At 36.6% G+C, this 23706-nt stretch overlaps 5 protein-coding genes across 9 annotated transcripts; 1 reads left to right on the forward strand and 4 right to left on the reverse strand.

The window, feature by feature from the left end:
• Positions 1–4142, reverse strand: LOC140016782 (uncharacterized). 3 transcript variants are annotated; one of them, XM_072070602.1, is made up of 14 exons: positions 3915–4142; positions 3648–3800; positions 3454–3552; positions 2659–2760; positions 2324–2467; positions 1731–1825; positions 1527–1656; positions 1348–1452; positions 960–1066; positions 825–876; positions 600–689; positions 442–526; positions 309–373; positions 1–187 (listed from the first exon to the last, which is right to left on the reverse strand). In XM_072070602.1, the coding sequence occupies exons 1-14, from the start codon at positions 4002–4004 to the stop codon at positions 101–103; spliced, it is 1404 nt and encodes a 467-aa protein (XP_071926703.1). In that variant the 5' UTR covers positions 4005–4142; the 3' UTR covers positions 1–100. The 3 variants fall into 3 exon arrangements, with proteins under 3 accessions (XP_071926703.1, XP_071926702.1, XP_071926704.1); XM_072070601.1 differs by having other exon boundaries at positions 309–388; XM_072070603.1 differs by lacking the exon at positions 960–1066 and having other exon boundaries at positions 309–388; positions 600–682.
• Positions 4143–4645: 503 nt separating this feature from the next.
• LOC113716400 (glutathione S-transferase U17) lies at positions 4646–5881 on the reverse strand. The gene is made up of 2 exons (XM_027240717.2): positions 5450–5881; positions 4646–5289 (listed from the first exon to the last, which is right to left on the reverse strand). The coding sequence occupies exons 1-2, from the start codon at positions 5765–5767 to the stop codon at positions 4903–4905; spliced, it is 705 nt and encodes a 234-aa protein (XP_027096518.1). The 5' UTR covers positions 5768–5881; the 3' UTR covers positions 4646–4902.
• Positions 5882–8537: 2656 nt separating this feature from the next.
• On the reverse strand, positions 8538–9808 carry LOC140016757 (glutathione S-transferase U17-like). Its single transcript, XM_072070501.1, has 2 exons — positions 9214–9808; positions 8538–9038 (listed from the first exon to the last, which is right to left on the reverse strand). Exons 1-2 carry the CDS (start codon positions 9529–9531, stop codon positions 8667–8669), a joined length of 690 nt encoding a protein of 229 aa, XP_071926602.1. The 5' UTR covers positions 9532–9808; the 3' UTR covers positions 8538–8666.
• A 4007-nt stretch (positions 9809–13815) lies between these two features.
• On the forward strand, positions 13816–17298 carry LOC113715606 (HIPL1 protein). Its single transcript, XM_027239849.2, has 7 exons — positions 13816–14170; positions 14263–14420; positions 14789–15586; positions 15737–15953; positions 16148–16326; positions 16467–16708; positions 16811–17298. Exons 1-7 carry the CDS (start codon positions 14080–14082, stop codon positions 17202–17204), a joined length of 2079 nt encoding a protein of 692 aa, XP_027095650.1. The 5' UTR covers positions 13816–14079; the 3' UTR covers positions 17205–17298.
• Positions 17299–18412: 1114 nt separating this feature from the next.
• On the reverse strand, positions 18413–23396 carry LOC140016856 (uncharacterized). 3 transcript variants are annotated; one of them, XM_072070896.1, is made up of 4 exons: positions 23265–23396; positions 19673–22117; positions 19096–19295; positions 18413–18767 (listed from the first exon to the last, which is right to left on the reverse strand). In XM_072070896.1, the coding sequence occupies exon 2, from the start codon at positions 22019–22021 to the stop codon at positions 19763–19765; it is 2259 nt and encodes a 752-aa protein (XP_071926997.1). In that variant the 5' UTR covers positions 22022–22117; positions 23265–23396; the 3' UTR covers positions 18413–18767; positions 19096–19295; positions 19673–19762. The 3 variants fall into 3 exon arrangements, with proteins under 3 accessions (XP_071926997.1, XP_071926998.1, XP_071926996.1); XM_072070897.1 differs by having other exon boundaries at positions 19673–22108; positions 23265–23368; XM_072070895.1 differs by having other exon boundaries at positions 19673–23349.
• Between the last annotated feature and the right edge of the window lie 310 nt (positions 23397–23706).

Here is a 23706-nt window from a genome sequence, read left to right on the forward strand (position 1 = left end):
TTCCACAAGAGCATTTTTGGGCATTCATTTAAAAAATTGTCCAAGACAATATTCAACAGCCAATGCTAAGCATTTAAGGATGTACGTCCATCTAAACCATCTATGTGAAGTACGCGACCGCTAATGCACTGGCTTTCTCTCCAACGCTCGCAGCTTCTGGCCTTCCTAATGTATGGTAACATTTTTCCTGGAAAAACAAGGCAACACCAAAAAGACAGTAAGATCAGTATGTGTATTGAATTGAGAATGCTCACAACTCGGTAAAATTTTGCTCAAGCGGATGGTTTAAGTGGTGAACAGAGGCGTACCAAGAGGCGCCACAAGAATGGGGCTCCTTCTCTCTTCTTTAACTGCTTCTCAATTGCTTCAGTTGCTGCAATTGACAACACTAATTAAAGAAATGAGGCACCACAAACATTGATCAGTCAGAAATTGGCATACCTCTGGTAGTTTCTCCTCCATTGATCAACAAGATGATCCAAATTTCGTTGAAAACATCAAGTTGTTCATCTGATGCTCCAATAGCCTAATCATAAATAAGTTTTTGTAAGTACATAGAGATGAAGCTAAGCCCAAATGGCTCCCCCTCTCCACATTACCTTACAGTCAATTGCATCAAATTGAAGTCCAAGCAATTCTAGGGCCTTTTCGTTTTCACCCTTCCCATACTCGTAAAGTGCTTCTGCAAGCTAGAGTAGGAGAATTAAATCACAAATGAAAGTTGAAAGAGGAATATGACAAAAAGTACATGATTCCAAATGCATGTACATAAAAAAGACCATAGCAAATCGGAGAGTGAAATGGAGGAGGAAATGGGAACAAACCAGCATCCCTTTTTGCATCCGCTGTTGCTTCTTCTTTGACATCAGAGAGAGCCTGCAGAATAGAAGCAACAAATGATGTTGCAGTGAAGTGATTGACAAACTATATGCAAGAAATCATCAGAGGAAATCCTAAACCTGGATTTCAATCCTGTTAAAAGATCTTCTGCTTTAGAAATCTCTCTAGTATAAGCTAAAGCCCACACTATCAACACATCAAGGTGCCACTCGAGATACCAGTAGGCCTAAATAAATCGCAGGAGTACATCATAACACGTTGTTCAAACCACTCGAAGGTTAACATGTGTATTTAAGTAGAGGAGAAACAGACAAAAATGAACATGCGTATTTAAGTAGAGGAGAAACAGACAAAATGAATTAAGTTAACAACTGAGATGATAAATCAAGCAAATAAAGATGGATAACTGACAACGAAATATTGAACACCCATGAATTTGAGGGGGGCAAAAAAAAGCACTTAATCACAAGTCAAAAAGAAAATTGATTACAGAAAACTTTTCCTTACTTTATTAGTCAGACATTTTGCTAAGACCTTCAGACGATCTTCAAAAACTTTTATATAACCTCTTACATATATCCGCAACAATAAACTGACAGCATTAAGGTAGACCTGCATGCATGAAATCAGAGTTAGAATCTGGGAAACATTGAAGAGGCTTGGGGAGGAAAATACATTCAACATACCTCGACTGGACTGGCATCACTTCTTTCCAATTCTTTCCAAATACATTCATCATAGACCTCTGCTACCTTGTCAATTGGGGAATTACCTTCCAAGTAACAAAGAGCAACATGCCACCAATTGTGAGTGCGCCTGACAAACAACTTTCTTCAGGCATCTAAAGAATCGTAGCAATGAAGTAGAGAATTCTGTCGTATCATACTTACATAAACGACGACAAAGGACTCCATGATTGTGAACATTCTTTCATGAATATCACTGCTTCCTTGAAATGACATTCATATTGATAAACATGGCAGAGCTGCAGCAAAGTCCATATAGCAAGGTTCATATTAAAAGAACTAGTCAAGTCTGATGTCAACAAAACAAACTTCAAGCAAATGATAACAAATGGAAACTCTTAAACAAAATACTACACCACTTGAATAAACTATTAGTTTATAGAGTTTTAAAATTATATTAGCCTCCAAACCAGTATATTTTTTATTCTTTCCCAATTCAGCAAGAGCACTAAAATATGAGTCAATAATCATATGATTAACAAAAATTAGAAATAGTTACCATCAAAACATAATGGAAAGATGGGAGTTTACCAGGAAGGAGCTGACAGAAAATTGAAACTTTCTGTTTAATGAAGATTGGCAATGCAAAATAGGCCAACGATGTGAAAATGATACTCATTAAAAAATTTATTATTAATGGAAATAGAATATGAGGATTCAAGATGTTAAAGGCAGTAGATTTCTCATTGATGCATGCGAAAGACTGAAAAGAGAAAGATGTATTATATTTTATTTACAGCATGTTGAGTCCAAGGATCCTCCTTGTTGATTTCAAATCCCTCTTTAGCAGCTTTCTCAGCATCTACCATTTGACCAAGCTCTAGCAGAGGGAAAGCAAGCATGCCATAAATGAAATTTGCTTTTTCATTTTTTGATAGAACCTGTTAACCGTACAAGAGATAAGTTTCAATCAACACATGGACATTACAAAATATTCAATCACCTTCCATGTTTCCCGTGTTTGGCAACAATGTTTTCAAACGTGTGTGATAATTTCTATGTACAAAGTTGATAAGGTATTCTTGATGACTATCATTGGTAAAAGAAAATAGAGAAGCTGATTGGGCACAACCTGTTGAACAAGTTGCAGAGATAGATCAGGTCGACCCATATAGAAGCACAGCACCTGTGCCCTCTTCAGAGATAATAGATCTCTTGGATAATCTTTCAAAAACTGCAAAACAACATCGACTGTATTTACCAAACGTGTATTTACCAAACGTGCTATTTACCAAACGTGGTATATGTGCTATACACACATATACCAGATATTAAATTGATCAAAGGCAAACTTAATTGATGAGCCTTCATCCTGTACAACGTTGCTTCTTTATGTACAGAATGGATTCTTACAAATGCATTACAGCACAGCCATTCAAGCAATAAAAATATGCAAGACATGTGATTTAACTACAAGAGCATAACTTTAAAACACCATTCCATTTTGGAAAAGGTACAGGCAGAGAAAAGATTGAAACCACTTCAAATCATAGAAACTGCAGTTTCAAGAAGAGCAAATAACATTTCCAACTGGTAAATAAGCTTCCTAAGTAACCACTACGTAAAAAGAACTCCATACATTTGATTATTTGGATTTATTCTTTCTGATCTAAATTATGCAAGCAAAAAGTTGCAGAGCATCTCTTTAGTTTAGTCAAATATCTCCTTGCAAAATTTAGCATGTCAAAAATCACCCTTAGGAGAGGAATTGTCCATTCATGAAAAACTCAAAAGCAAAGTCCCATTAGCTCAATAGTTACGTTTACAGGAACAATTACAACGGCCTGCGTCAATAATTTGCAACCAATCATACTGAAACCAGGCCTTAAAAGAAAAAATGAACCTGATTGAGGAAAAAGGAGTGTACCGTAGAATGTAAATCAACAGCAACATCATCATCTCTATCTGGCGAAATGAAATAACTAACAGCATCAAAAACTGCTTTCTCGTATCCACTAGCATTGTCCTACGACATTATCAACAACAACTATGCAAATTTTGACGAAAAACCAAGAAAGATAAAAAGAAATAAAAGAGTAAATAAATTAAGGAAAGTCATACTAAACAAGAATTTGCAGCATCAAGGAAAGTAGGAACTCTAGAAGGATCAAAGGAACAGAGAAAACTAGCTGCCAAAATATTTCCCAAAACACAATCCGGGTCGGCTTTAGGAGCTTCCAAAATCACATCCCTTCTTCTTCCATAGCTAAGTACCTAAAGATTCAGTTCAACCTTTCATATCATGGCATAGTAAAACATATGCAGAACCCACTATGTAAAATTGCCAGGAGAAAAAACCCAGATAGGAAAAAAACAAAATCAAAGGACCTGATGATAATAAGAGTTGATAGCAGCTATACAGGCATCCGAACTAGTCTTCACTTCATAACCCCACTGATCCAGTTTCACACCTTCCATTTCTTTATCTGTGAGGATCTTTCTCCTCTGCCAGCTTGACTTAGAAAGGTAACAGGGTAGCGTGGTTCCAGTTTCAGTTTGGATGGGTTGGGTTACAGTTATGGAAAAGGAGCTTAGGTACAGGTGGAAGCGGCGAGCGGACTCCAACAACGTAAGCTGTCCTTGTATCCTTGTTCCCGTGCCAGTTATCTTTGTCGTGTGATATTTGACCGGGTCCCCATTTTATCCTAGTTCCTAGTTTTAAAAGGCGCGAGACTTCGCCTGTTCATTTGTCCAGTCTTGGCAATTTGGAATAAAGCATATGTTAAAGATGTGGACGTTCAGGAATCCAAAGCTATAACTTTTATTGTACCAGTTATTGGTTAATGGACAAATGCGTTACATTGAGCAGAATAACCCAGAAGAGGGCTCATAAAGCGGTTGGACACCGTCAAATGTGGGAATTGGGCCACAAAGTGCAGCAACGCCAGTTTACTTGCAAATTTCTACTTGAAGTTACACTTAATGCCCTGTGCTGAGTTCTTGAGCCCCTCCCCACTTTAATCAAATTTCCTTTCTGATCTTCCTCCAGATTGGATTATCAATTTATAAAAAGAAAAGAAAGGAAATAATTTGATTTTAACTTTCAGCAAGGAGCAATGTAACCAAAGGAAAAAAACTTTTTCATAGGTCATCCCACAAAATTGGAATCAGAAGAAATAATATTTTTTTAAAAAAAAGGAGAGAACTTCCATTTATGAAAGGAAGCTCGCCCATTACAACTTGCATTTGGGAAAGGAAGCTTCCCCCTTACAATTATTCTCGCACAATCCAAACAACAACAAAAACAAGGGAAGAAAAAGAAAAAATGATGACCACTTGGGCCTTATTCATGGGCTCATTAAAAGATGGGCCTTTTTCACTTTGTCGAAGCATCAGCAGCAGCAGCGGCGGCCCTAGCTTGGAACATTTTGATAAGGTTAACGAGTTCCTCAGGCTCGGGTATAACACCATCCACAGCTTTATGAGAAGCAAACCTCTCAGCCCATCCCACCAGGGCTGGTGTCTTGGTTTCGTCCAGTATTTTCAAACCTGTAAATATTTCTCCAGCCCTTACCCATCCCAGGTAGCAACCCAGAACAATATCAAGATAACCTAATTTTTCTCCACCGAAGAAGCCCTTCCCGTTGCTTGAATTCACAAATGCATCCTCCAACAATTTTAAGCCTTCAAATAATTTCTCCACTGCAGCTGCTTTTGACTGCTCGTCCGTTGCATTTCTAAGATCCCGCACCAATGGAAACCACTGCCACATTTATTAAACCCATTGACTCTTTTTCTTAGAATGTAGTAGAAGTACATGACAACTGACGAATATGCAGAAAAAGTCGCGTGTGTATATATATATGTGATGTTGAAAAGAGGGAGGGGAGTGAGTGATGAAGCAAGAGAACTTATAGCGGTACCTTTTCATCAATGTAAGCGGCCCAAAAGCGAGCTGTGGCGCGGTCATAGGGATCAGAAGGAAGGAGAGAGGGAGGACCAGACCAGACCTCATCAATGTACTGCACAATCACAAGTGACTCGGAGATGGGCTGATCACCATGGATGAGTACTGGGACCTTCTTGTGAACAGGATTAGATTTAAGAAGGAGCTCGCTTTTCTCTGCCAAGTTTTGTGGGATGAATTCATGGTCTATTGACTTGAGGTTGAGGGCAAACTGAACCCGGTTCACGAATGGGCTCGGACGTGCACCAAGAAGCTTTACATCACTTGCTGCCATGGCTAGTTTTCTTTAGAGCCTTTTTTTTTTTTTTGTTTTTTTTTCAAATCTCCTTCAAACACAAAAATAAGCTGAAAATTTCACTTTGCAGAATATTTAGGGGTGAAGTTCCTGAAGTATAATAGTAATATTTATACTAGTAGCTACGAAGCTTGCAAGAGACGTCGGATTGGTGATGAGTAACTGTTCTTTAAAGTTTCAGGAAAATTTTGACTTTCCTGCTGGACAACAACTACTGATGGCATGGCATATTGTATTGGTATTATTTAAGTCAAGATTTGGTCAGTCAATTTTTTTTTTGGGATGCTATTGTGTCAGCAATGACGATTGGTATCAGGAGCTGGCGGATGCGAATGCAATTACGTTTATGTCACGGTTGACAATGACGATGAGTAGTAGTACTACAGAAAAAACGGAGATGCTTCTTCCCCAGGTTCTTTTTTTTTTTTTTTCATTTTTATTCATCATATCAAAAAGGCAGAGAAGTTTATGTCACTTTTGTTTTTTTTTTTTTGGTTGGTTTGATCACCAGTACGGCACCGTGCCCAAAAGATTGGAATCTAGTAAAACCAGCTTTTCATGTCGAAAATTGCGGAACTTTGAACGGAGAATTTCGAGGACTAAGAGTTTGAACTTTGTCTCTCACGAAAAATTATCACAAAAAATTATCATAATATGTGACGGTCTTATTGAATCATTTTCGATAGAATTTTTATTCACATTGAGTTCCCTTCGCCTACCCTTAAAATAGATTAGTTTAGGTTATAAAAACCCTATCGTTGCGATAAAAAAAAAAAGAATAAAGAATTTCTACGTGTAAGATCATCATTAGTTTGATACGCACGTATGCATATATGTCATGTGAATTAAGGATCCAATTTTCTCTTTTCTTTTGAAAGAAGAAAACTTGTCACGTATGCATACAGGTCATGTATGTGAATTAAGGATCCAATTCTCTCTTTTCTTCCAGATGTTAATCACACTTTTTTTAAAATATATAATGACCACTTCAATTATCATTTTCATCGTATTATTTTTATTTATAATAGTGAAAGTCTCATCATTATTTTTTCTAAAAAAAAAAAAGTTGGGTCGTGTGGCTAATATATGTATTTATATATTTTTTTGGATTTTTTGAGTGTCTGGTTCTACGCCGTCGTAACTGATGTCGGACAGAGAGAACGACAACTCACCATTTTCGTTAGAACTAAGCGGCAGCCCTTTTTATCAGTTCTGTTTTCTTCAGTGTGGGGACTGGGGATGGTAGGGTCAGCCGCGAGAAGATTCTAAGTCGAAGGCGATGCGACAACTGGGGTGCTCTCTTTGACGACGCCGGTTAACTCCTCCAAAAAAACCTGCCCCCATTCCCGCTGGGGGAATCTTTTTCTTTCAGGCGCAAAGTTGATCCTGCATTTTCGGCTGCAGCTGGGGGAATCCCTTCATTGTTCATTCTTTCTTGAAGAGGTTGCTTCCCATGCCATGGATTCTTAAACGAAAGAATCCCATTTTTTTTAATTGCATGCTATACGCAGAGTGGCCTCTCTCTCTCTCTCTCTCTCTCTTTTATTTAGCAAGCTGTTCGAAGATGTCTCAAGCACTCTCTCATATTTTTCTGCGGGTTTTAAGATGTCTTGATGATGTTTTCTAACCCAAAATGTTGTTCGAACTATGGCTAATTATACGACGCAAAGTGTAATAGGTGCTTGTACTTGTGGGAAGCTTAATTTGTGCTTTGATTTTCGAGGCCCATGTGTGTTATATATTTCACGTACATGAATAACTAGTATGAATACCTATGCACGATACTCACGTTATTGAAAGAAATTAAAAGAAATGATAATTTTGAAAAAAGTTAAAAAAAAATTGTACCAACATTATTAAAATATAAAATTTGTCTAACAATAGTTCAAAGTATGACAAAATGTGTAGATCATTCAAGAATTGCGTTTTTATAAAAGATGGATCTTGAAATAATAATAAAAATTTATATTAGAAAATAAATGATATATGGATAGAAATAAATGTAATTGCATATTTTATTTGATTTCAAAATGACGTACTTACAAATATTATGCATTTGATTTGATAATCCTGTACAAAGATGCGAACATTTTTTACACTAATTAACTTTTAGTATGAAAATTAATATTGGTGGTTTAATTAATTTTATTGAATTTCGTGGAGTTCGTACTATAAAAAAATGTTCAGCGAAACTTGTATTTCTTGGAAGTGAACTTGCTGAACCTTTTAAAATATTTCAGTGGGATCACTACAGTGTAGGATTTGTTTTGTGATTAGTTGTTTTTTACTTTGTAATTATGCAAGTTTGAAACTGAGATGCCATTAAAATCAATGATGGAACTAAGGAGGGCTAATAGGGGCCATAGCCCCCCCTACGTTTTTAAAATTTTAATTCATATTGTGTAAATATTTGTGTAAAATAAAGTTGGTCATCTTAATTTTTTACAATTTTAGTTTATATTATAAGAGTTTATATATGTTTGTGCAGATATCATTTTATAGGGGTGATTATTGCCTATTAGTTAAAATTTAGGAGTTTTGATTTTGTAAATTAGTGGATCACGTGAATTGAAGAGCAAGAAGGGATAAGGAGAAGATAAGAGTTATTGAATTAAAATAAATCTAAAATTATAGTAAAAGGGGATTTAGATTTCTGTCGTTTGTGGAAGCTCCTCCTCAAAAACCTGTTCTCTAATACATATATAGATATAGATTGTTTGTTTGGTTGAAAATGAAATTCACTTGGAAGTTTTAAGAGGAATTAACTATTACATCACTTTCTTATTGATCAATTGGACTCGCGACAAGAAAACATAACATAAAATCCAGACACATCTCAATTCTCAACCACATGCAGATGCAGATGCAGTTGCTACTTTCAGTTCTGAGGATTTCTGAGTTTGGCCATCAGAACCTTAGCAAACTCCGAGAGCTTATCAGTGTCTGGAATAACATCCTTGACAGAATTATCAGCACAGAATTTCTCGGCCCATTTGAACAAATTTGGTGTCTTGCTTTCATCAATTAACTTCACACTATTCATCTTCTCCGTCACCCTTATCCACCCCAAGAAACTGCCGAACGCGATGTCCAGATATCCAATTTTATCTCCACCAAAGAAATTCTTGCCTTTGCTGCTCTTAATAAATTCCTCTTCCAAGTACGCCAACCCTTCGATCACTGGCTCTATCGCAGCTTTTTTGGCTTCCTCCCCGTCAGCCGTTCCTATGCCTCTGATAGCCGGAAACAACTGCATCAGCCATTCCAAACAGTGTCATCTTGTGAAATATAACAAGACAAAAGGACAATTTTACATCTTTCTATTTGTCGATTTAAAAGGGAATTGTAATATCACGATGACAGGCATGATCAGAGCTGAACGCAGTCTTATATAAAACAGAGAAAGCAGGGCAAGAACAGGATACCTTGTCATCGATGTAAGCGGCCCAGAAGCGACCAGTGGCACGATCATAAGGATCTGAGGGAAGGATTGAAGGGCCTGAGCTCCAGACCTCATCAATATATTCGACAATGACCAAAGATTCACAGATGGGCTGGTCATTATGAATCATAACAGGAATTTTTTTGTGAACAGGATTTGATTTGAGCAAGAGCTCACTCTTGGAACCAAATTTTTCCTCAAGAAACTCGTATTTAACGGACTTAATGTTTAGTGCAATTTGAGCCCTATTCACAAAGGGGCTAGGCCATGCACCAATCAATTTCACATCATCCTTAGCCATGGGACAAAAATTGTGAATTGGAGGGGGAAAAAAAAGAGATGAGGTTAGAAGTGGCTGGCCTCTAGACTGTAATATGAAAGAAATAGAGGATGTGGTCGTCCTTGATGTGCGCTGTATTTATAGTTGAGGTCCTTGGGCAAGAAGGCATAGGAAAGACGGCGAAGCATTAAAGCCGGAAGAGTCGGTGTAATTTCATCCAAGCAAGGTCATTTGTCAGGTTTGAATGGGTACTCGGAAGGATGATTTCCGGTCCTTTGAGGGGGTTGAAACTTGAAAGGGGGAGGTAGGCTGATTGGTACGCTAATTCACGAATCACTTTTTTATTTTTGTAGCAAATATTATGGAATCTAGATGTTCCTTAATAGATGTTTATTCACCAAGAAAACAAAGAAAAGAAAAAGATGCTTCAACGAGGAAAATAGATTCTGATTCCACCAGCAACACCAATTGCTTTTGTTTTTCTTTTAAAATTTTTGTATTTCCAAAATCTTTGCATTCTGAATTGAGATGTATAGTCTGCAAGGTTTTAATGTGTAGTTTGTTCAAGATGTATTTAGCAAGTCAATCGGAACTACAACGTCAAAGGGTATCAAAACCAGATATTGACATCGGAAACCGTCCAACTAAAGCCGCCAAATTTGAGGTTGGTAAGTGGTAATGAAGCCATTGTAATAAGTGAAGCAGTCAAGAAGAACTCGAGGTTGTTGGTAAAATGTATGGCTCAGACTCCTCCTCCCATTTTCTAATTTCTTTCTCCTGTGTTTTATTTAAATTTAAAGAATGTATATAAAGTGGGAATGGAGATTGCCAAAACATGGTGGTCCTCCCATGTGCAGTGCACATGCATATTTTGTAAGAATTTGTTTTTTTTTTAGGTAAAATTCTTTTGTGTCTTGGAGCTCTTTTTTGTGTCTTGGAAACCAAAAGAAATCAAGTGTGTCTATATGAAATGCATAAAAACAGGAACGATGCTTTAGCTTTAAGGGGCCCGAGGCAAAAGCCTCGTTTTATTCCTCTCTTGCCATTTGCATCTTCTCTTTCTTTTCTCACTTGTCAAAATTCAAAAATCACCATATGCAACTCAACCCCCTTCACGCCTCTCCATTTTTCCCTCTCTAAAAACCCCAGACAATTGTTATGACCCACTGCCATGATCATCATCTCTAAGGATCCTTTGCGACTGTTTCCTTTCGGAATTAGGTTACTTGGAGAATTAACGAAAGCGAGTGGAACTGGTGGAATGTGTCAGCAGTGGTCTCAGCAAATTAATACAGTCCGGATTTGGGTATTGCTGTACTTATTAACTGTGGGATTGATGTGATTGTTAAGGCAAGCTTATAGAGTGGTTATGGCGAAAAGGTTTGAAGGTAAATCCTGCCTAGAGCTGGTGAAAATGGAGGCAACTACGGCAACAGTGGAGTTGTGTGCAGTACCAATGGCTCAATTGTGTTAATGGAGAATGATCCATTCAACGTTACAGGGCAATTTAATTCCAGATCCAATGGCTCAATTGTGTTATGTAGAATGATCCATTGAACGTTACAGGGATTTAGACAAGTTTCATTCTTGTTAATCGTTTGCCTATACCACCATTTACCCATTTGTTGGCTTCCAGGGGTTGCATCCATCTTTTGCTAAGATGCTTCATTATAGTACCGCTTCATTCTTTCCTAACGCCTAAAACATGTATGCAATTTATTTTCAACTACTGAATTATACTATTAAAAAGTATTCTCCTTAAGAAATTAACAACTAACTAAGCCCAATTTTTTATCATTATTAACTTTTACTGGGCATATTCAAAAATATTTTGCTAGTTTGGTGGAAAGCACCCTTCCACGACAACCATTTTACGGTCGCTCGATTCCCAAGCAAATTAATTCAAACGTTATCTTGTGAGGGACCCACGTCCCCTACTTTCTATTTTAAAATATTTTTTTATTAAAAAAGTCAAAAATATCTTTTAAGCTCCTTTGCCGGTACACTTCTTTTCTTTAATTATATGCATATATATATATATATATATGTATGTTACCATCCATATGCATATCAAATCACTATTATTACAAAGTTAGATTTTCGAAACAGGATGAAATAATTGAGACGGAGGGAGGAATTCTATTTTATGGGGGTGGATCATATTTTGTTTTTGTTTACTACCCACTAGACAAGATATGACTATTCTTATTGCTTGATGATCAACAATTAATATTAGTGCTATTAATTGATGCACATGGATCGTGTAATAATTTTTTTGAGAGATAAGAAAAAATCTTCATGTATTGTTGAGTACTTGATTAGTAAAATTGCGTACAGTTATATTTTATTATTGATATTTTTTGGTTTAATTTGAGTAGAATTCTATGATTTTTTGGTATATTGTGGAGAATTTCGCTTTTATCATGCATTATCTTATCAAATAATCTTTATTAAATAGGTTTGGATATATCATATATGTTACATGTGCACAATTTGAGACTAATATTTAACCTGGATCATATGACATATATATGAAAGATAATATGTCAAGAGTTTTTTTTTTTTTTTTGGGGTACAATACAGTCAAACTTCAAGATTAAATGTTGGACCATTAATAATTCCTCGACCCTCGTCCAACGATACTTAATGAATAAGGCTAGCACCCTAATTAACGCCCCGCTGCTAGCTAACTTTGCTACATAAATTCCTCCTTTAAGAAATGGGCCCAAAACCAAACTGAAAAAGTCGCTACCCCATCCCATAAGTTATCTTCTTGTGGGCAACCCTTGTAAATGCCCAATGTACAAAATTTCAAATCCTTGTACGGTCTTGGCCAGCTAAGTTGAACTTAACGACATCGAATCGGCCGATTTGGAATGCAACCCCAAATCATCCTAAATGATAATTGGTCTGGCCCTGAATCGCTCCTACAGCGTTGCTGCTAGTCACTATTCAACAACTCAACGCTATTTTTTATTGAGCAAATTATCCTAATGGTCATTAAATTTTTAGAATCATAAAATTTTAATCACTGAATTATTAAACGTCTCATTTTAGCCACTGAACTATCTAATGTTTAGGTCGTGCTTGGATTGTAATTTTTTGGAGTTTTTGTAGAAAATGTACTGTAACCATTTGATATATGTGAGATAAAAAGACGATTGAAAATGTGTTCATGAAAACATAGAGACCTTTTAGTGATTGTAGTTTTCTGGATTTTCTATCGAAAGACTATTGTAACGAGTTGATATATATGAGATAAAAGAGTGATTGAAAAATGTGTTCACGATAAATGCAATATTTTTTTTTGAAAAATTGTAGTCCAAACAAAGCCTTAGAGTTCGAACCATTTTATCAAATTTAATCATTAACTATGCCTTTTTCTTTTGTCTCGTGAATCGTGCGAGTACTCAGATTTGTCATGTTTAACGATGAAATCTAATGAAATGATCTAAAAATCTAAACATTAGATAGTTTAATAGTCAAAACCAGACTTTTAATTGTTTAATGGTCAAAACTCAACGATTCCAAAAGTTTTGTGGCCATAAAATAATTTGCTTTTTTTTTATATTTATTCTACCCTTCTTTTGGCGGTGATTCCAAAAGTTTGGTGGTGATTATCGTGTCGTGAATCATTTCTTTAACATAGCGTTTCGAATGCTAATTACTCACAATGGATAGCATTAGCGCCTAGCCATCCACTTCTGATTTTCGCCTAATATTTAAAGCAGTTTATATAATACTAACAGCTTTCTGACAAGAACGTGACCATGTGATCAGGGCCCTCCATGTCCTTTAACGTTTTTCTGATCCAATGAACCAAATCTATCTCCCAACGAAACAGCCCACTATGCTCAGTTGTTTATGCATGCCAAAAAAGCAATTCAAGGATCCAAATCCTCAAGCGATTCACTTGTTTCAGATTAAAATTTCTCCACTGAGAAGCCGTTATCTTCGAATTTTGCTGTAAGCGCAGATCAGTACGCTAGTGGAGAACACAACACCCCTTCTTGTTTAGATTCCTTGCAATCTGGATGTTCAAATGAGCAACAAAAACAAGAAGAAATGTGTACAGATATCACCAGTACTAGTGTCCAAGACTTTTAGCCAACTTTTGCCTGTATTATATTTTTGTCATTTTTTTTTTCACAAGAAGAAGTTGCTTTCCTATCCTTTTCAACTACCGCCCTTTCCACTGAGATTTGCAGGTGGACAAGTCAAATTAGGACCTGAATTATTGCTCAACTTGGTTGCCTCAAGTCTTCTCACATTTATCAACTTTTTAGCTTTCTAGTTGGAGGGTACTTTACTCAATCAAGCGTGTAACAAGTTCAAATTTACTGAGCAAACATTCGCCAACTGAAAATGGTCCCAGGAAATTGGAATAGTCATCTCCTTCTGGAAGCCTTTGATACATTTCTAACCCCATTTGCAGTGTTGACTCTTCAGTGGAAACTGGAAAATGATAAGCTTTGTGCGCATATGCGAGTCCTTCTTTTCTGAGGTGGAAGATATAAAATAAGGTAGCTCCCTTTGTTGCACGTTCTTGTCCTCTCTTCTTATCTGCCAATGGCTGATGTCCTTCATGTGCTCTCATTCTTTTGTCTTCTTCTCTCGTTACCTCATCCGTCATCCACACTCCCCTTGTGTACAGACTTGAGTAAGCCTCCCTTTATCTTTCTTTGTTTGCATATTTGTGATTTGCTTATTTTATATGGTTCTGTTTTGAAAATGAGATATCATTATAAACAGGGGCACCAGTCACTCCAAAAAAGCCTTTGGCTTTTTGCCCATACAATGGCAGTCTCTGCTGTGACTCATCTGAGGATTTGCAACTACAGAAGCGTTTTGATGCAATGAACGTAACTGATGCTGCCTGTGCATCTGCAGTGAAATCCATTTTATGTGCAGTGAGTGTTTGCTTTTTCTAATTTTCTTTTATCTGCATTATCACTCTTTCACATTCATTTGTGGGTGAACTGAAGTTCGCAAAGTACATGAATGTTGAATAGTACGAGTCATCATGGATGGAATGTTAGTTATTTTTGTTCAACCCCTTGACAAATACTGAGACAAAGTACGTTTTCCCTGGCATGTCTACATCTGAAACCAATTTTTCTATTATCCTCGAGTTGTACATGTTCGACTTGCAGATCTTAGACTCTTAGTATGCTGTTAAAAGTTGGCCAGCAAATGATTATTCAACTAGATTTGCTGGACTATGTTTTACATCATGGTAGCTTGCTTCAAGCTTAGTTTTGGATCATTATCTTTGCAGACCTGTGATCAGTTCTCAGCAGATCTATTTGAGGTTAAACTGGGGCCGCGGCCTGTTCCTGTTCTTTGTAACTCCACGACTGATGGAGGCTCATCATCCAAAAGCCAGACGGATGGTAGTTTTTGCTCAAATGTGTGGGATGTTTGTCAAAACATATCAATATTGGATTCCCCTTTTGCTCCTTCATTAAAAACCAAGACTGAAGTGCCGCAGAATTCGACTGAATCGAAGCTAACTGATCTCTGGCAATCAAAAACAGAGTTTTGTAATGCATTTGGTGGCGTCTCCAATGAAGATTCAATTTGTTTTAGTGGTAAGCAAGTTTCACTGGACAAAACCGAAACATTGCTTCCTCCAAGAGGCATGTGTCTGGAGAAAGTTGGTGAAAAATCATACCTCAACATGGCAGCACATCCTGATGGATCTAACCGTGCATTTTTTTCTGATCAACCTGGTAGAGTTTGGTTGGCTACAATTCCCGAGCAAGACTCAGGGGAAGCTTTAGGACTAGATGTATCTAGCCCATTTGTTGATTTAACAGATGAAGTTTACTTTGATACCAAATTTGGAATGATGGGAATGGCATTTCATCCAAACTTTTCACAGAATGGACGTTTTTTTGCCTCATATAACTGTGATAAGACCAAGTCGCCAGATTGTACCGGAAGGTGTGCCTGTAACTCTGATGTTGGTTGTGATCCTTCAAAGATAGGTTCTTCGGAGGGAACTCAGCCATGCCAGGATTATGTTGTGGTTGCAGAGTTCAGTGCTAATGGGACTGCATCAAACCCCTCAATGGTATGAATAATCTTCACTTTCGGATGACAGACCATAAATATGGCTTTCGCTTAAGGTTGTTTCTGGAGGACTACAATTTTAGGCCATGAAATGGGGGTAAAATGATTATTAGTATCTTCCTGCTTATCTGAGTTTTCTATATATTTTCAGGCGAAAAATGCCAATCCTTTTGAAGTTAGAAGAATTTTCACAATGGGACTACCTTTTGGATCTAATCATGGTGGCCAGATTCTTTTCGGCCCAGAAGATGGATATCTGTACTATATGATGGGAGATGGCGGTAGTAAGGGTGATCCTTACAATTTCGCCCAAAATAAGAAGTCTTTGCTAGGAAAGATTCTCAGGCTTGATGTAAATAACATACCTAGTAAGTCTTCTCCTAACTCTATCCGCACTAGTTTCCTTTGGTTTTCTTAGTTTAAGATGGGGTCACAAAAAATCCTAAAAAAAAAAAAAAAAGATTAGCTTAATTGACTTCCTTCTTGTTCCATGAATCTTTATTATAAAGGAATAAACAATTTTACTTGCTTATTCTTCTTTTGAATGCATGATTGTTAATAGGTCAGGAAGAAATAGTTGATCTTGGTCTATGGGGAAACTATTCTGTACCTCACGATAATCCATTCTCTGAAGATAAAGAATTGGAGCCAGAAATTTGGGCCCTGGGTTTGAGGGATCCTTGGCGCTGCAGCTTTGATGTAGAAAGGCCTTCTTATTTCCTTTGTGCAGATACTGGGGAGGTTCAAACTTGAAACATTGTCTTGCTTTCGCTCTTTCTCTACACTTTCTTGCTTCACTTCATGTAAATGTAAGCCACTTTGGTAGAATATTTCAATTATCCCCATCACTGACCATGCTGCGCTCGCAAAAAATTCTCTAGGATCAATACGAGGAGGTGGATATCATCACAAAGGGAGGAAATTATGGATGGCGCGTTTTTGAAGGGCCTATTCCTTTTCAACCTCAACAGACTCCAGGAGGGAATACTTCAATTGATTCAATTAATCCCATTTTCCCTGTGGTGGGATACAGTCACTCTGACGTAAACAAGAAGGAAGGATCAGCAGCAATATCAGGTGGCTACGTTTATCGCTCCAAGACTGATCCATGCCTGTATGGAAGGTAAGTTTTTGCCAAAAAAAAAAAAAAAAAAAAACCATTAATAGATTTCTCTATAGAAGCTGATTAAAAGCAGTCAACTGATATTCCAAAATGCCTGTGCAGTTACCTGTATGGAGATTTGTATGCTAAAAACATTTGGGCAGCTGCAGAAAACCCCAAGAATAGCGGCAACTTTTCAACTACAGATATTCCTTTCACTTGTGCTGCTGATTCCCCACTTCCATGCAGCTCGGTGCCCAACAGTCCTCTTCCTGCTTTAGGTTATGTATTCTCTTTTGGACAGGATAATAGGAATGATGTTTTCATCCTTACTCAGAGTGGTGTATACAGAGTAGTTCGACCAAGTCGCTGTAATTACACTTGCTCCAAGGAAAAAGAGGTGGCCGTACCCCCTCGTCCTCCTCCTCCTCCTTCATGCAGTCATCTTCTTGTTCCACTATCAAAGTTGGTGCCTTCTCTGTCTTTTTTTGTGCTTTTTGTAGGTCTGATCTTGTAACATAATTACGAATATCTTGGATAAATCTTGAGAACTTGGCAACATCTAATTAGTCTTCATTGATTAATGTATTCTGGAATTACCTTTTCTTGCAGAGGCTTGAACATTTTAGCATGTAAGGTGAGAAGGTCTAAATATTCATGGGATGAAAAAACCTCTTGTTCCTGTCCTATACACAACCCCTGGTGATTTGGTTAAAGCGTCACCGTTAATTTTTTTTTTTTGTTAAAACTAAAGGTTAATAATAAAAGATCAAAATCAAAATAATAAATTGTTAAATTTATCCTTTCATTACTTCTCTTTTATTTTCCTCCAAACATAAAAAAGAAGAAATTGAAATAAAAAAAATAGATGAATAAGAACTAGAAAATACCATTAAAAATTAATTTGGTTTAAAAACCTATAACGATATTTATAATATAAAAAGATTTGGTATTTTTTATTTCTTATTTATTTGTTTTATATTTCTCTTCCATCTTTTTGTTTCTTATTTATTTATTTTTATTTCCCTTCCATCTCTTTTGTATTTGGAGAAAATTAAGATTTTGTAAACCAAAGTATAGATGAATTTGTCATATAAAAGAGAGAAAGAAAAGAGTAGTAAAAGGATGAATTTGTTAATTTATTAGTTTGACTTTGGTTTTTCATTATGAATCGTTAGTTTTAACAGAAAAAACTATTGGTGACACTTTAATCCAAATCATGAGAGGGTTATATATTAGTTTTTAGATTACAAGGGAATTATGTAGTAAAACACCAAATCACAGAAGATAAATTATACCCTTTGTTACATAACTTCCATTGCGAGTTGTCAAGTAGCAAAAAGAACATTTTAACGAGAATATCTACCAAATTTTGGATATGTGGTACATTATTTGATGTATATTATCATATTATAGTGAAAGAATGTAAATAAATTTTTAAAAATTAGTAAATAATTGAACATTTAAAATACATAATTTTTTTAAATTAATATGAATGAGCATGTAGAACTGTTGTTAATTTTTATATTTAAATTATTCTTATTTGTATAAATTCACAATAAATAAAAAAAGACCGTGCTAAGGCACGAGTAAAATTCTAATTATGTAGTAAAACACCAAATCACAGGGAGGTAAATTATACCCTTTGTTATATAACTTCCATTGCAGAGAAGGATATTCCGATAATTGTTTGTTTGATGTTGAAAACTTGAACACAAGAGAGACTTTAAAGAAAGGCTATCATTTTATCTATATAAAACTTTTGACAAGATTTATTAAAAGTGATAACAGATACATACATGCAGGAGATCTTGCCCGACCATTTTTCTGCCCAAAAAAAATGCCTATCTACAAATGTTGAAACCACCAACAAAAAAAAAAAAAACTGTTGTACAAAAACTCGAAGAGCGTCCAAGTCAAGCTCTCTATGTACTCGAAGAACAGGACTGCCTTGTGCGCCATAAACTTCTAACACTGAGGACAGCAACATACAACGTGTGAAAAGAAATAAATATATCTTTGCGCGACAGAATTTCCATCCGCAGAGTTGCTAGCTCTTCCTTCTGCATGCGCTCACTTCCTGCAAGGTTAATAAAAGAAATTACGTTATGTAAAGGGGCGTAGCAATATTGCAACATTGGCCACTGTCCATTCATGGTGGCAAAAGAGGGAAAAAAGATTCCTTTGCATGTTCTCGATTTAATTCCCTCATCACCAATTTAAAACTCCAAGCTGGGATAACTACTTTTGCATCACACCTGATATCATCACAAGTTTTAAACTGCTTGCGTTTCCGCATATTTTAAACAATAGAATGTGTGCAATTTTTTCATTTACTGTTGTCTATAATTGGTAAGATTGACAATGAAGGAAAAAGTTCATAATCAAACCCCAATTGCAAGACAAACCTTTAGCCGCAAAAAGGGTTTAACCAAAATTCAGTGGTCAAGACCTTTGAATGACATTTTAGATCCCTGTGTCTCTTAAATTGTCTGCCTTTATAGGGCACTTGGAAGCATCAGATTCTTTTAAGGGACACGTTGAGTAAAATTTCATACTCAATTTCCAGTAGATATCGCCAACCTTCAGCCGCTATTCTTGGCCAACCCTGAGAAAATGACATCAGAGTTCGTCAGCAAAATTTCAGAAGCATCTTGCCATGGAATGCTAATTTTATCATTATGCAAAGTAAGTCACTTAGAAAAAGAAGACCGATCAAATGGAAAAGGAACCAGATTTCATATCAAAAGGAAAACAAACTGTAATTGCAAGTCTTTGTCCATATATGATATAGAGATGCAGTCGAGCAAGTTTACAAACACAGCTGCATAAGCAGTTAACTAAATCACGGCTATATACACATTCAAACATGCAAACTCCCAATGGCTATTAGACGAGAAGGCACCATTTGCAGGATCCATAAAGGATGCAAAATCTCCAAAGTTTTTTTTTGCCCTCTACAAACAACAATAAAAAAACCCATACCGTCATATGGAGGATAGGCATTTTCTTGGATGACATGAGATGGCAGCCAAAAGTTTAGCTTCATGAATGTTTCCAGCATTGCAACTAAAATCATGTAACTCCACCACTGCTCTTATTCAGAAGGCAATGTTCTATTGATTCATCACAAAGCTCAAGCGTTGAATTAATATCTCCTTCCTTGTACCTTATATCTAGAAAGATGCCATATAATTCTTGATCTCCATGCAGCCCTTCCATTCTCATGTCTTCAAAAAGTTGTCTTGCTTCCAAATATTTCTTCTTCTTGATAAAGCCTTTGATGAGACTTATATATGCATCAACTGCAAGGCTAAGACCCTTTTCAACCATTTGTCGATGCACAAACCATGCCTCTTTCATGTTCCTTGCCTTGCAATGCCCTCGTATTAATATATTATAGGTATTTCCATCTGGCTCAATTCCTTGATCACACATTCTCCGGTAAATGTGAGTCGTTGCACGCATATTTTTCCTAATGCTGTATTGCTTCATGAGAGAATTATATGTGGCTGCATTTGGCATTACACCTTTCTCTAACATCCACTGTAGCAACTTTTCACCATCTTCTAGCAACCCAGACATACAAAATCCATTTATCAGTACATTAAATGTAACAACAGTTGGTTGAAGTCCTTTACTCAACATCTCATGCAGAAGCTCATGAGCCCTGATCAACTCTCCAGATTTACAGTATGCATCCATCAATGTGGTGTAAGTATATGTATCAGGCCGAATTCCAGAGACCTCCATATCTTGCATTAAACTAACTGCTTGCACTATATTTCCAGATTTACAAAAACCATTGACCAGTGAGTTATAGGTGACAATATTCAGTTCCAGACCTTTTTGACGCATCTCATGAAGCAGCTCATTTGCTGCATCTAATTCACCTTGTTTACAAAGCCCATCAGCAAGTGCAGTATAAGTAACAACGTTTGGTATCAGTCCCTGTTGCACCATTTGGTTGTGTAGAGAAAATGCAAATTTAATTTCACCAGCTTTGCAATATCCATCAATAAGTGTTGTATAAGTGACCTCATCTGCTTCCAATCCTCTTCTAAGCATTTCCTGGAAGAGCTTATTGGCTTCAACAACTTTTCCACTCTGACAAAGACCATAGATGAGAGATGTATATACCACATAATCAGGAATAAGTTTCTGAATTTGCATTTCATCAAACAATCTATATGCAGCAGAAATATTTCCAGCTTTACAGAAACCATCAATAAGAGTAGCATAAACTACATTATCTGGAGCAACCCCCTGGGAAATCATCTCCCTCAATATTCTCTCAGCATCCAGTACTTTACCAGCCTTACACAGAATTAGGATGATGCTATTGAAGGTGAACACATTTGGCTTCAACCCTTTTACCTGCATTGCTTCAATAATCTTCAAAACAATTTTAAGTTCCCCAGCTTTAGAATAGCCATCAATTACAGTACTATAGCTTATAACATCAGGTATACAACCCCTAAACTCCATTTGCAAAAGTAAACCGTGAGCTTCTTTCACTTTATTTAATTGACAGAGACAATGGATCACCATATTATATGAAGCAGTGTTCCAGCAAACACCCAGTCCAGATAATTCACCATAAGTCCTTAGTACCTTTTGTATCCCGTGATTACTATTCGACAGATGGGATAGATACAAATTACATGAATCAACAGATAAAATCAACCCATAATATAACATTTTATCAAAAAGCTTTCTTGCATTGTCCAAAATCCCAACTTCAACAAGCACTTGAAAAAAAATATCAAAAACATGAGGACTAGAACCCCAATCCTTATATGTGTATATTAATTTTTCAAGGAATTGTGGAAAAGAGAGATCTACATCTAGATTGGGGTTTGTCCAATAATCATGCATAAGTCTGTGAGCCATTGCAGAATCTTTTGCAGCAACAGCAATCTGAATAACAATGCAACGAGCTTCCAATGATGGGTCTCTCCGCAAGCAAGACCAATCAAAGAAGTCCAAAACTAATCTATAATCATTCTTTACATTCATGAGAACCCAAATGAGATGATCAGGCCTGAATTTGGATTCAAAGGGTCTCAGAGTACGGCGAAGCTGTTCAGATCGGCGCTGCTTAAGAGTCATGGAGATTTGATGAATGAGCTTGCTGTCTTTAATAGAAGGTTTCTTTGGACAATAGTCAGGGAATGGTCTTGCAGTACTGGAGCGAAAAGCAGACAACTTTCGGATAAAAAATCTATTAACATAAAAGATGAACGAGCAGCTGCTTTTTGCAGAACCGAAGTGTAAATGAAATGAGAAGACCTGACAACGATGAGCTGACAGGAAGATGGAATACTTATTCATATCTATAATAGAATTCCATCAAAACAGATGCCCAGCATACACCAATCTCCATCTAGAAAAAACCCAGGCAGATGAGTCCCTTCATCACTGCATCACCTGGAAGAGTATTACACAAGGTTCTAAACAAGTTTGCTCAAGCACAAAATGATTTATATATCCGGATGCTCAAAATTTTCTGCCAGAACAACAGCCAGACATACATGTACATGTCGATGATCTCTTCACGCTCTTATGATAAATTACAGTGAGAATTTTATCAACATTAATTTTTTCTTTTTGCTTACAAATACAACCATATTATGAATTTGACCAGTTGGTGATCAGGTTCTGATACTTCTTGATGTAGTTAGTTTGACTAAAGTCTAATATGGCTAACGAGCAAAGTGGATAGTTGTGTCACTAAATGCATAAAGTTTGTATCGACAAGCAAACTTTGGCTATGTAGCCCCAAACCCAGTATAAAAAGGCATCCCTTACTTCCTCACCATTGACTCAGTGGCCATTCAAAATTTTGCTCTGCCTACATGTTCACTATTACTTATTCTAGAAGTTTATTGCTTAAGAAAACCAGCATCCGTTCACATACAATAAGATGTTCCGACTTAATACTATTAAAACTAAAACTTGGGCCAGTTATTATTATCTTTTTATCAATAAGTGCGGCTTGCAAGAACACTATGTACCGGGTAATTTTACTTCATCAAACACATTTTCACGTATTTTCCCCTTTCTATGTTTTTCTTTTTGGGACTAATCATACAAAAATACATTTCAGTAACAACCAGCACTAATCCAAAGTTATGTCCGTTCTAGTTCCTGAAATTTCAAGAAATGATTTAAGCAGGTCAAATATTTTACGAGTAAAAAAATTCACAAAGCAACGATAAACTGCAATTCAACTGAAATTTAGAATTCTTTGAGGCATTTCATCAAACAGCAACCAAGCAATTACAGATGTTACCGTGTTCTCATTAAAACATAAAACGTCACAACTAGAACAGGTTGCCAAGATACTAAATTTTCAAAGAAGAAGCAGACTAAAGCGATAAAATGGATATGGTAACTGCTGTCGTTCACGTAACATGAGTTAAAGCTAATGGCATAAACCTTTTACACATTCCAGAGAGGAAAGAAATATCAACAGCCAAACTGGAAATGATGAGTGCCCTAATAAATTAATGGAAAATGGGGAAAAGAAAATTAACAAATGTTTGGTATGAAGATGATGAACTCAGAACCTCACCAGTGGTAATGGAGATGAAGGTTGAAGCATGGAGCAAGGACTAAGGAGCATAGGAGAAGGCTTTTTGGGTGCGTTTGATCCTTGGGCATGTAGAAAGTAAGTCCAAGTTAGTGTTTTTGGGCCAACTTAGACATTCAGTTTAAACTCCTTTGGGCCTTAGTCCATTTCAACAGAGAACGCATATGATCCAACTGGGCACCGCGGTGAAATTAAATTGCGATTTGGAACCCCCTATTTTTTTTTTAATTTTTGGGTAGAAACTGAAATAATAGTTCTAAGGATAATAGATACTTGAAGGCTGTAGATTTCAGATGCCCGGCCCCATGCTTCGTAGCCTAGATTTATTTGCATCTTGATAAATAGGAAAGTTTTTTATTTTTCTGCAGCTTTGAAGCTTGGAAAAATACATATTGATCCATAAGGTATGCGGTGTGGACCGAAA

This window comes from Coffea arabica, chromosome 11c (genome assembly GCF_036785885.1).
Source record: "Coffea arabica cultivar ET-39 chromosome 11c, Coffea Arabica ET-39 HiFi, whole genome shotgun sequence".
In the NCBI taxonomy this organism is placed as follows: domain Eukaryota; kingdom Viridiplantae; phylum Streptophyta; class Magnoliopsida; order Gentianales; family Rubiaceae; genus Coffea; species Coffea arabica.